This window comes from Cupressus sempervirens, chromosome 6 (genome assembly GCF_028749045.1).
Source record: "Cupressus sempervirens isolate cs-2001-9-10 chromosome 6, ASM2874904v1, whole genome shotgun sequence".
In the NCBI taxonomy this organism is placed as follows: Eukaryota; Viridiplantae; Streptophyta; class Pinopsida; order Cupressales; family Cupressaceae; genus Cupressus; species Cupressus sempervirens.
Window position 1 is genome coordinate 92,789,132 of NC_143123.1, and position 13,618 is coordinate 92,802,749.

At 29.7% G+C, this 13,618-nt stretch overlaps 1 protein-coding gene across 1 annotated transcript; it reads right to left on the reverse strand.

Annotated features, from left to right (window-relative positions):
• Positions 1-12,696: 12,696 nt before the first annotated feature.
• Positions 12,697-13,301, reverse strand: LOC149551357 (uncharacterized). Its single transcript, XM_089789668.1, has one exon. The coding sequence runs from the start codon at positions 13,273-13,275 to the stop codon at positions 12,799-12,801; it is 477 nt and encodes a 158-aa protein (XP_089645794.1). The 5' UTR covers positions 13,276-13,301; the 3' UTR covers positions 12,697-12,798.
• Positions 13,302-13,618: the final 317 nt, after the last annotated feature.

The window sequence follows — 13,618 nt, forward strand, 5'->3', positions numbered from 1 at the left end:
AAGTATTTACATGGGAATGGGCCTTTGCTATACCCCATTATGCTGCAGATCTACTTTTCTATTTCAGGTTTAGTATTAATAAAAAAAAATTCAGGTTTTGCTGCATTTACTTTTTGACCTGATGCTACCATGTATTGTTGAATGATGGACCTAATATTTAAAGCCTCTTTAATAGTACTTTCAATTGGCAGAATGGTATCATCTGCATATTGTTGATGGGTGATGTTGGGGATGTTATCTATTATAGTTATGCCCTTAATTTTCCCTTCACTATGAGCCTTGGTCAATGCTCATCCAATGGCTTCCGCCATGATAATATAAAGAAATGGGGAGAGGGGATCACCTTGTCTAATGCCTCTTGATGTTTCAAAGAGATCCTCGAGGGTGCTGTTAATGAAGACTGAGATTTTAGTAGAGGAGATACATTTATATATAAATTTAATGTATTGAAGCGAGAAGCCAAAGACTTCTAAGGTTTTACATAAGAACCTCAAATGTACCATGTCATATGCTTTTTGTATGTCTAATTTCATAAACATGCTTGCCCCTTTATTCTTGTTAACTGAATGAAGTGTTTCTTGAATAATTATAATACCATCAAGAATTGATCTGCTTGGAACAAAACTGGTTTGTTCCTCATATATAATTTTAGGGAAGATCAATTTAAGTCTATTTGCTAAAATTTTAGATAAGATTTTATAGATAGTGTTGCAAAGAGCTATAGGTCTAAAATCCCTAGGGTTTTCTGGATTCTGGGTGATCCCACAATAATGGGTTCCACTTTTTGACCAATTTTGACACTGAAATCAATATTTTTGCAACAAATGTCACGTTCAAGTGACTATATCTCCAAAACTATAAATAATTTCAAGATGACATAAACTAGTGATTTTGAGTACTTTGTTCCTACTTTGTAACCATATTTTTTAATCTAAAAAAAAAAATTATTTATGTCAATTTTTTTTATCTCCTCCAAAAAGTGGTACATAATAAAATTCAATATTTTAAAAAGTGACAGTCTGTTTGACACAACTTTTTTTCTAGAAATGACAATGAAGTAATTCTTTTGGCATTCGATTTGTAACATCAATATCCAGTGTCTACATTTGGTTTGATTTATTTTTGTTGAATATTGTATAGTTTATGAAGTTTTGAAGTGACATGAACCATAATTCAGACATACATTCCGTTTGACACAGATAATTTGAAGTCAATTTATCATAAACCATTTTTTTTTTTTGAATAGAAAGGTATCTCAATAAGCCAGTGCCTCCATATTTTTCAAAATTTTTTTGACCTAATTTACTAATTTTCTTGAGGTGTCAAAGTCGGTTGATGTTCAATCGGTAATGAACCTATAATGAGTTAAACTCATATTTGAAAGTCTTAATGATTAAATTATGTAATAAAATTATAGTCGTTGGAAAGCTTGCTCCGAGCAGCACATTTTGACATTTTTTATTTTACAGTTAGAGATCATTCTCCTGCAATTATGGCAGTCAAAAGAGAAAAAAAAAAAGAAAAAAGAAAAAAAGTTTAAAATTTTTGTGATTTTGCATGTTCGTGCGAACATGGCGTTCGCGCGAACACATTTACCATGTTTGCGTGAACGTATGTTCGTGCGAACATGCAAATCATGTTTGCGTGAACATACATATCACATATGTTTGCGCAAACATACGAAATATGTTTGCGCGAACATGATTAAAAAAAAAGAACATATGGTAAACTCAATTTCTCATTTTGCAATTTTTTTCATTTTTGTTCATCCCACTAAAGTGGAACCCATTATTGTGGGTTCACCCTTCTCCTTTTTAGGGATCAAAGTAAGAAAGGTGTAATTGATTTCAGATAGGAATGATCCACCATTTCTTGAAGCTTCAATAGCTTTCTAGAGATCTACCCTTATAATGTCCCAACATTTTTGATAAAAAAATGTTTGGAAACCGTCTGGACCTAGGGATTTATTAGGATTCATGTTGAATAGCACTGATCTAACTTCTTCTAGGGTGATAGGTTTTTTTAAAATTTTATTGTCTTTAGATGAGACTACTTTAGGTATTGCTTTGAGCATCTTAGATTGAGCTATCCTATTTGAAATTTCAAAGTTGTTTAATGTATTCTAAAAGTGATTCACAAATATCTCAACTATTTTGTTGGGATTATTAGTGGTACTGCCCATAGGGTCTTTAATTTTAACTATTTTTCTTTTGGCTCTATTGTGGAGGGTGGAATTATGAAATAACTTCATATTCTAATCTCCTTCATCTAGCCATTTTTCTCTTGACTTCTATCTCCAAAAGACTTCTTCTTTTGCTAATATGCTTTCCTATTTGGCTAGTAATTCTTTTTCTAGAAAATAGCTATCATTATCCATACCCTTCTTGATTACTTCTAAATTTAATTCCTTTAACTTTTCCTCTATCTCTAATTTATCTTTGAATTGATTATTGAAGTGTTCTTTGTTCCATTTAAGAATGTTTTCTTTAAGAAATTTCATTTTAGAGAATAAAATATACATTTTGGAACCTTTAAAATTACCTTGGTTCCACCACTCTCTAATACATTCTAGAAAGTTAAGTCTAAGAACCACATTTTCTCGCTTTTGAAGGGGTTTCTAATTGGTTTAGCAGGTTCAAAAAATTCAATCCTAACTGGATAACGATTAGAACTTGCAATTGAAAAAATAGAAGATTGGATATTAGAGTTAAAATCACTCAATTCCCCTTTAAGAAAAAAACCTATCCAATTTCTCAGCTATGTAAGCAAAGTCCTTCGTTTTATTATTCCATGTAAATTGCCTATTATTAAGAGGAATGACGATCAGGTTGTTGAGATCATACCAGTTTTTAAAATCTTTCGAGGCTTGGAAGGACTGTTGGAGACCTCCAAATTTTTTAATAAAGTTTAAGATAGTATTAAAGTCCCCTCCTAGTAGGATGGGTTCATTTTTGTGGTTATTGATAAATAAACTAATTTCATCCCATACAAGATTTTTATCTGAGTTGTAAATTGGGCCGTAAATATTGACTAAAATGAACTGAAGGTTAGATTTAATGCTTTGGACTCTACTGCTTAACCAATAGTGGTTTGAGTTTAAAATTTCTAGAGATACTTTCCTGGGGTTCTAAATAATGCCTAGGCCCCCTAATGCTCCTCTAAACTTGTGTAAGTTAATATTCTAGCTACCTATCTTTTTTCCTAACTTAGCTCCTTCTTCCTTATCTAACTTTGTCTCTTGAAGTATAATAATTTCAGCTTCAAATAATTTTAAATTTTGTTTTATCTAGGTAGTGATCTTCATACTTCCTTGGGAAGGAACTTCCCTTTCCCTAAGTTAAATAGTTGACTAATCTTTTGTTTCTTTATTGCAAGCCCATCTGCCTCTCTGAGCTCCTTGAGGGACTTCCTGCCTCTTTTGGTTTTCACTTTTCCATACTTAGGGGAGTGAATTCCTTCCCGATTCCAAGCTGATCTATATTTTCATGCTCTTTTAGAATGATTTCAAAACGTTTAACTTATTTTTCTTCTCTATCCTCACATTCCAATTCTTGTAGTATCTACTCTTCGATGCTTAATTGATTTTTTATGAATCTATCATCCATAGATGGTGACTTCCTACACTCATTCCCCTCAAAGTCCTTGATTGTTGCTATCATTGGTGAGTCTTTAATTATCTATGAAACTTCCTTATTATTGTCTTCTTCTTCTATATTTAGAAAATCTCTTAAGTCTTCTCGAGTATAGTTGTCTACTCCTAATTTTAACACTCTTTGAATGAGTTTATCTAATGTGCTTCATTACTCTTATTTATATTCTCAAAGTTGAAGACTTGAATTAATTCCTTAGTCAACAATTCCAAGTTTTCTATTTCAAACTTATCTAGATTTGGCATTTTTGGATCTACATCCCATATTGTATCTTTATTAAGAAAATCTTGAAAATCTTGTGTTAAAGGACTTATCCTTTTATTATGTTTACTCCTCTTTACCTTGTGGTTACTGTCAAATAAATCTTAGAGTTTTGAAGTTGGTGGAGTTTGCCAAAATTTGGAGAATCGTCTGATAGTTTCTTTGCTAGTGAGTCTTGATTCTTGCTTAGGGTCTTTTGAGTGTTTTTGCAGAGTTCCCAATGCTTCCTTTGTATGCCAAACTACCCCCTATTCTAAATCATCATTTACAAATAGGAGGTTATTTTCTTTTTCTTCTAAGCTACTGATCATATAATCCAATTTCCTATCATCTTGTTGACTCGCCATTTTCCTTGATGACTTTTCTTCTTCATTTACTGTTTATATGTTCTTATTCTTTTTTACTTTTTTAAAAAAAATTTCTTGGGTTTTGAATTGTTGGTGCCTAATCCTTGTGGCCTTGTTCTAGTCATATCTTGATTATTGTCTCTCTTGTCCCTTTTAGGATCTTTGGGGCTTTGGAATACCCCCGAGGTCTATATTTTTGAAGGACTAATTCCTTTACATTCCTCCATCTTTGGAGTAGTAATATTTTCTTTGTTGGTTTCTATTGATGAATGCTTGCCTTCTCCTAAATTCTGAATTTCTTTTATATTAGCTATTTGTATTGACTTTGTTACTTCCTTTTCAACTTTCTTAGAGTTCTTAGAGATATACTATTTCTGTTTTTCATCAATGGGATTGTCTTTGTAGCCTTTTCTGTACTGACTTCCCCCCTTTCAAGAACTTTCTCTATTTTTCTTATTACACCTTGGTGAGTTTTCTATAGATCTTCCTTATATAAGAGATCCTTCTGAGACTCTTTCTGATTCCTAATGTTCATCATAGGAAAAGTACTTCTAAGATCCGCAGTTAATTGTATCTTATTAAATATAATTTTTCTATCATTGTCTAATTTTAATATTTCTAAAAGTTTTCCTGTGAAGGTTTAGCTTGTATAAAGCTCTGTTTGTAATCACTTTTAGGCGTTTGGGTTCCAATTTGTTAACCTTGCACTTAATTAGAAGCTTGATGTTATTGTAGTGTTTAAAGGATGCATCTATACCAATCAAATCACCCATAGAAGACCATATTTTCCTTATAATATCTACATGTAGAATTTTTGGAGGAAGAGATTGCAAGGTGAACTAAGTAGGTAACAAAAAAATTAACCTATCTTCTTTACAGTCTAGAATCCATTCAAAATATTTCATGGCATAACCTTTAAAAAAGCAATCAGAGACATACATGAAGTCTTTTTTTAACAAATTCATCTCTCAAATGAATGAATACTAATCTATCAAAGTGGTGAGATATACATACCTAGGTCTTGCAAAATTCTTGTATCCAATTTATGTGGTTGAGCATTTCACATTTTGGACCATTCCAGAATGCAAATAGTCCAACCTTTTGGCATTCTCGCCATGATTCTTCACTGTCATTATTACTGATGATGAGGACTTCATCCTCTAAAGTGGAGAGGTAGGATTTGAGGTTGGATTTGAGTTGAGAATTAAGAGAACTAGGGAAATTGAGATCTGGGTTTCTACAATGAGGCAGAACATAAGAGATGGGTGAAGTATGGGGAGAAGAAGGGCAAATGGACACATTCTTCCTAGCTTGACTCTTTGTAATGTGTGAAGGCTCCAAATTTCTTTCTGGGAGAAAACCTATCTGTCGCAAAAATGAACTATTTTATTCTTGATCTGAATACTTAGTAAGGTTAAAGATTCTAATTTGGTTATCTAGACTAGATGTAGAAAAAATAATGGGCCAAGACCTATGGACACCCAGAGAGAAAGAAAGATTTGTGGATTCAAAATTCATAGAATGAACATTAATCCAAGGACTACTAATATCTTCCTGACATGTATGGTAAGAAGCTACCTGATTTGGGGCCATCGTGACTCAATTTCTAATGTTCTTAGCCACATTTGACACATGTATGCCTCCTTTCCTTTCTATTGCTAGGGTTTCTGCTAGAATGACACCTAAATCAATTTGGATCTCCTACTTTGCGTTTAGTTGACTCATATCACAATGCACACTTAGAACCACAAATTGGTTTGAAGTTTCTACCCTATAATTGGTTTTGGCAGGTGAAAAGACTTTAGGGAGTGGAGCATTGTGACTTCTTCTCCCCACCTTGTTCCTCTCCTTATTAGGGATGCGATGTTCTGGTAGCAGATATGACACTGCACTATCATAGTGTTTGTTTTCTTTCTCAGAATGTCCACGGGCTTTAGCTACCCAATATTTTTTGGATAAATGTTTATTATTTATCACATTTTTTGAATAATTCACAAGGTTTCTGACTGCTCTACTCACCATGCTCATAATTTTATTATAATATAATTATATATAGAACCTGAACAAATTATAAATCTTAGTAGAAGTCTAATGTTTATTACATATTTTACCAATTTTTGTGCAAGCATTTCTTTGTGTAAAAATATAAAATAATTTCAAATTTCAAATGTTAATAATGGATATGCTAAAATTTCTAAGTGTGAAATTGTAAATACCAATTACTATTTAAAATGAAATGAAATAATCCACATCGCTAAAAAAAGGACTCATATTGTCTAGTTGAGAAAATCAATTTTGTTATAAAAAATGTAAATTTATTTTAGTTAAAATAAATATTTAGAATAGTTCTATAGCTCTAGTCTACAACATAAGTTAATAATAGCCATAATTTGGTCATCTAAAGTTAAATAATAGATTTAAAAATAAATAAATTAGTATATTAAAATAATGATATATTATCTAAGTGAAATTAAATAATTGTCATCCACAATTAAACTCAAGATGGAAACTAATTGAAATTTAATTTAATTATTAATTAAATAAAATATATAGATGGCATAATATTATTAAGTCATTAGTAACAAGATAACATAGAAAAATTGAATGATTTTAGAAGATAGCACAATTACTATCAAATAACAAAATAATGATAATAACAAGACAACTATTCTATGTATTAGTTGAATTTTTTAATATTTCTTCAATTGTAAATGTATAAATAATTAAAATTTCCTCAAAGATCTAACTTCACCATAACTGATCTTAGTAATTGTAAATGACAAATTTGATTTCTACCAATATTATATTTTTTTCCAAATTATTTAAGTTTAAAAATTATAATATTAATTGAAATGAATTGTTACAAATGAGAAGATAATTTCTTTTAATATTTTTAAATTTGAATTTCAGGATAAACACGAAAACTATGTTAAAAAACTATATGAAAAATATTTACTAATTTTCTCAATGTGCAAATACACATTGGTAAATCTATTGTAGATTATTAATGTGCTTCACAGTGTAATCTATGTCAAATAATTAAGCCGATAGGCTTATATGTGGGAGCTTTGCTCCCAGTTTTTATAAATTTTCATCAAAAAATTGTTAGCCCTTCTCGTTTTTTATTTTTTTCTGACTTTTTAAATGTCACACTATACTCTATATTTCTAATTTTGTTTCCAGTTTCTTTTTTTCTCCTAATTTCATGGATTTTGATTAGCTTTTAGTTATTAAGCCGATAGTTAAGCTGATAGGCTTACATGTGGTAGCTTTGCTCTCGATTTTTGTAAATTTTCATCAGATAATTGTCAGCCCTTATTGTTTTTTATATTTTTCTAACTTTTTAAATGTCACACTATACTCTATATTTCTAATTTTGTTTCCAGTTTCTTTTTTTCTCATAGTTTCATGGATTTTAATTAGCTTTTATTTATAAAAAATAAATTGTTTCATTCAAAAATTTGTGCTTTGACCAAGACTTAGATTTGACATTTGTTGTAAGTATTTTACAATTTTTTTCTCAATTTAACTTTTACCATGGAAATTCAAGAGACAAAAAAATATTGCAAACACAAACCATTTTCATGGGAATTATTTTAGGATAATTGAAAAAGATAAATAATATTTTGATATGTGAACCTATATATTTATTCTTATTATTATTTTGATTAGTTTCTAAAGTGAACAATCTAAATAAATTAATTGAGGAAATAAAAAATATTTCTTTTCATAAATTAAAATTTATTATAAATAAAATTTCTATCTAAATTAAAATATATTAATATGCTTATTTTTCTTCTATTATACAAAATTTTAACAAAAAATTACATCCATATTTATTTCTAAAAAAGTAATAGAATTTATTACCGAAATTTTAGTAGAACATAAAATAAAACAAAATTTTAATATATAAAAAATACTTACTAATTATACTCTTTTTTTCTAATCTTATTTTTCATTTCTAATATATTTACTAAACCTCTAATTCTAATAAAAATAATTTTTAAAAAAAAATATAGTAAGAAAATGAATGTTTTCTTCTTAGATGACTGAGACTTCAACTCTTAAATTACAACCAACATATCTATATAAGTTATAGTGGGTTTTGTTTGAAGGGTGTTCTGTTTGAAAAAATGTATCACAATATTATAATAACATAATCATTTGAGATCAAGGTTTAAGAATAGTGCAAAAATATAAAAAATTATTTTGATAGGGAACATATATAGTTATTCACATTATTATTTTAATTATTTTCAAAAGTAAACAATATAAATGAATTAATTGATGAGGTAAGGAAAATTGCTTTAACACATTCATAAATTAAAATTTAATATAAATTAAATTTCTATCTAAATTAAATTATACATGATATGCATATATTATTTTTCTATTATTATAAAAAAAATTTAACAACACGTTTTATACATATTTATTTCCTAAAAAATTAATAAAACTTATTACCAAAACTTTAGTAGAACTTTAATAGAACATAAGGTTGGATAAATAATTGATTATAAATAAAATATTTAAATAAATAAAAACCACTTTTTATATCTAATATATTTACTAAACCTCCAATTCTAATAAAAGCATATTTTAAAAAAATGCATATAATAAATAATATACAAGAAATGAATGTTTTCTCCTTAGATGATCCAATTTCAATTGTTAAATTACAACCAACATATTTATATAGCCTATATTGAAGTCTACCTTATTTTTTAAAATGAATAATAATTTTATTATTATTTTAGTTAAACATTTATGCGAATAATAAAATAAAATATTATTCTTAATAGAAAATTGTTATTAATAAAAAATCATAAAATTTTATGTTTAACTTATTCATAGCCTATTTATTAGTTAATAATTTTTAGGGTGTGACATATATATATTTTTATCGGCGTTGTAGGTACACAAACATGCAACTGCTAGTTATGTGAAAAAAGTTAATTTTCTCAACTTGCAAATATTCATTAGTAAACAAGTTTGAAACAACAAATTGTAAATGATTCAAAAATTGTAAGTAAAAATGTTATCATTTGAAATATTTTAAAATAATGAGTTGATGGTATAAAAACTTGTAAATAAAATGTTAGAAGAAAATTTATAGATAGTTACCAATAGATTTAGAAATAACTTAGAAGAAGATATATAAGAAAATTTTAAAATAATTCACAGAATGATTTACATACCACATGTAATTATTAGTTTTTAAAGTAATTTCTATGAACAACTATAAAAGTTAGAAATTTAGAAATTTTCTATAAAAAAAATAAAACTAAAAAAACAAAATTAAAACTAAAATGTCAGAAATTTCTATTAAAAAAAAAAATTTATAATCCTTAAAAAGCGGTCATATAAGACATAATTGTTAGAACCAATGAAATTAGAGATAAATCACAATTTTAAAATAAAAAATATAAAGTTATAAACATTAACTTTTGTTAGAGGTAGTTTATATTGCAATAGTTATTTAATCAACTATTCTTGATTGATAGAGATAATTTATTAATTGAGTACTAGTGAATACAATAGTATTGTCTTACTGCAAGTACTAGTAAGCAACTCTTTAAATTTAACGATACTAGGAGAAAATGCTACTTTCTTCAATTTGTATTTAAAAAATATTAAATTTCAAAGTAGTATATTTATTAGATGATAGACTTTCTATGGTGGGTAACAAAATTAGAAGTCCTAACACCAAATAAAAAACTCCATGTAGAAAAAAAATGGTTTGAAAAAAGGTAGATTATTATATTGCTTTTCTTGATCCCTCGATTCATCTTGTTGGGTGACAAGGACAAACACAAGTGATAATTCCATTAAATCATCTTACAAAATCAGTTATTACTTTGTCATTTGGGTGGCATCGCTTCGATCGTATGTGTCTCTATGCAGGTGAAGTAGAACCAAAAATCATGATTGCAAAACAGGGTTTATGAAAGGGCCTTTGAAATGTTTAAAGAAGTGCAATCTTCAACTATAAAATCAGACTCTACAATCTTTTCCAACATCCTCCTTGCCTCTAATGGGAGTTGTAGAATAGGGTGTCATCGGAGGATAATTAAAAATGGGTTTTTTTGTTGGATGTTATAGCTGCAACTAACATGGTAGATATGTATGCAACATGTAGAAGCATGCATGACACATGTAAAGTGTTTGAGAAAATGTCTTAGAGAGATGTGATATGGATTCCAATGGTAACAAGATATAACATAAATGGTTTGGTTGAGAAAGCCTTGAATTTTTTTCAATCAAATGCAGATTAGCTAGTGTAATGCCTGATTCCACAATGATTAGCAACATTCTCATATAATGATCCTAAAATAGGAGCATTGGAACAATTTATGGACATCCTTTTATGTAAAATGGATAATTTTTAGATGTTGTTATGTCAAATGCCCTTGTAGACATGTATGTCAATGTCTATACAAATGGAGAAACATTCACAAGGGACGTAAACTATTTTTCAATCTTAGAAATTAGTTGTAGACATCATGGATTTCTACAAAATAGGGGGCTCATATTCAAGACTCGATACTTTTGACACTAATATGAATCGATACTTTTGACACTACAGAGGTTGCTATACTCCATATGACTATTTTCCTTTGAAAATTATAGGCTTAAATGCTATGCTAAGTTTTTCACTCAACATTTCATTCTACAAAAGCTATGTGCATTTTCATAATAATTATGATTCAATGCTTTAAAGTAAGTTATTATTAAACCAAATTGGGAAATTTCTCATCATTGCACAATGTGCAGTTGTATAGAATGGTCACATTACATAAACTCTTATTGCATTTCCTTGTTAGTTGAGGACTTTCATACCATATTCTAAAAGGGTAGAATTTCCCATCTCTTATCTTCTCGTTTGGTGCTTATTTTGATAAATTATATAGAAACGGCTAATTGTTACGCCATTCTTTCTTAAACGATTCATACCTTTTTACGAGTGTTTTGAATAGTTACTTTCATATTTGTTGAGAAAGTTCATATGATTTGAAACAACACTCATACTTGTATTCACCCACATATAAAAATGGAAATAAAATGGGTTTGTCAAATTAGTATATCTATGCAATTTCTCTTTTATCTTTTATCTTTTATCTTTTCTTTGATGTAAATGTCTTAATATAGTAACATGTTTATAGATATACAGAAATAACATGGTTATGCTAAAAACATATCATTTTGTAACATACGTTTTAGCTCTTTAGATCATAGGTAAGGGATGTGATGACCCTTGAAATTCAAGCTATCATTTATTTTGATTCCTAACTCTCCTATCCGCTTTCATTAGCTCTTATGGGTTGACCTAGAGCTAATACAAATTTCATGTAACAAGATATCATTGCATTGCATATTTAAAGACATCAATTGTGCATTACACTTTTAAAAAAAAGTTTATTAACTTTAAAAAAAGTTTATTCTTTACTGTATTTTCTGGGCAAATTGTGTTACAATTTTTGCATCAATGTTTCCTTCAGCTCTCTCATCTTGATGATAGATCACATAGTGTGATCCGAAACGTTGATGCAAAAATTATAACACAATCTACCTAGAAAATACAGTAAAAAATTCTAATAAATTGTGGAAAACTACTATCTACAAAAAAAAATTATTGTTTGAATTTAAATAAACAAGAAAGTAATTCAATATGCATCATCATATAGGCCAATCTACATGTTTAGATATTTGTCTTTAATTTTCTCATCGATACTGTAAAATCCAATAAGTATATAACCTAGAAAAACCCATTCGCATATCAGGTTGACAAGCTACTTGACATTATCTCTAGATGCCACCTCAACTTTGATATACCTAGACTGTATACACGTTTCAGTGAATTTTTTTAGATCATCCTTTTATATTCTGAAGCAATCTTACATGTCTAATGATTTACATGGATTGTTAGAGCACGCTACGACTCTGTAAGGATGAAAAAGAAATTAATATGCATCATCATATATATTGATCTAAAAGTCTACAAATTTGATCTTCACTTTTCTCATTACTGTTATTAAATCCAGCAAAGGATAAGACTTAGAAGAACTCATGTATGAAGTTGGCAAAGCTACATGACATTGTATAGAGGCATCGCATCAACTTTAATATATATTGAAGGTAAAGTTAAAATATCTTGCACATCTGATCAGTTTCATTGTAGTCAAGATTGAAGATAAAATATTTCTGAGTGAATTTTTCGTTTGATCATCCTAGATCAATTTTGCATGTCTGATGAGCTTCATTGTGGTCAAGATTGACTACGTGAAATACAACATCGATCTACAAAAGTTTTGTGTACAGAAGACACATTTTTAGTTTTTTTTGATAATAGCATTTCGTCATTTACTCATTGACATTAAGATTACATCAAGGAAGAAAATGAGAGTGATTATTGATTAATAACTGTCTTACACCCACAAAGGATTATAAAAATAATCACCTTGAGAGGCAGCCCTGCAAAACACACAAATACATCTACATGAAATCAACACAACGCAAACCCAAAAGAAAAATTGAAGGCATTACTGTGAAGAGGCGAGCTGTTCCATATTCTTAGCAATTCCAGTAAGAGTAGAGCCCATCAGGGCCTCAACGTCCTCTTTGGAACGGCCAGCAGCTGGGTTCATCTGGAACGACCATTTCAGCAAACAGTTGTCATGCTCCCCTGTTTCACACAAGTCAACTGTGCCTTCGTAGCCAATAAATCCCGGCAAGTCGGTGTCCTTCATGAGAAAAGTAAAAGAACGTTTAACATCATCCTGAGCGAGGAGTTCCTCTACCGCAAAAGAAGTGATTCCCTCCTCATCAGATGGCAATCGTGTTACACAGTGGCGAACAGATCCCACGCCCTTTTCAGGCGCTCCTTCCACTCTTTCGCATGATTTCATGCCGGGAAACCACTTCTGTATCTCGTAGAAATCACTTACCATCTTCCAAACGAACTCCGGCGGGGCCATTACCTTGCTTTCTACACACCCCTGCCATTTGGAGCTCGCCATTTTCTTTCCACTGAAACAGAGCAGTATAAATCAGGAGGAGTTTGTGAGAGACTTCGGAGCAGATAAGGGGTATAAATAGGCCGATTCTACGTTAATTATTAGGGCCTTTTTTGGTGTTTCTTTCGGCTGTGATACTTTTTTCCGATTTCCCCATTTTGCTTCATCCCGGTTTTGGCATTTCTCTCTGTAGCTCAATCGCTTCACTTCTCCATCGTCGTTTGAACAATGTCTTCACTTAGCGATATTTACGAGGTTGCCGCCCTAACAGTAGAATAAACCAAGAGTATACTTAACAGCACTAACGGCACAGTTAGGAATGGGAAACTACTGCCCAAACTGATGA

Bases quoted from the DNA above. Each gene is read 5' to 3' on its own strand.
- LOC149551357 (XM_089789668.1), bottom strand. From the start codon at position 13,275: ATGGCGAGCTCCAAATGGCAGGGGTGTGTAGAAAGCAAGGTAATGGCC.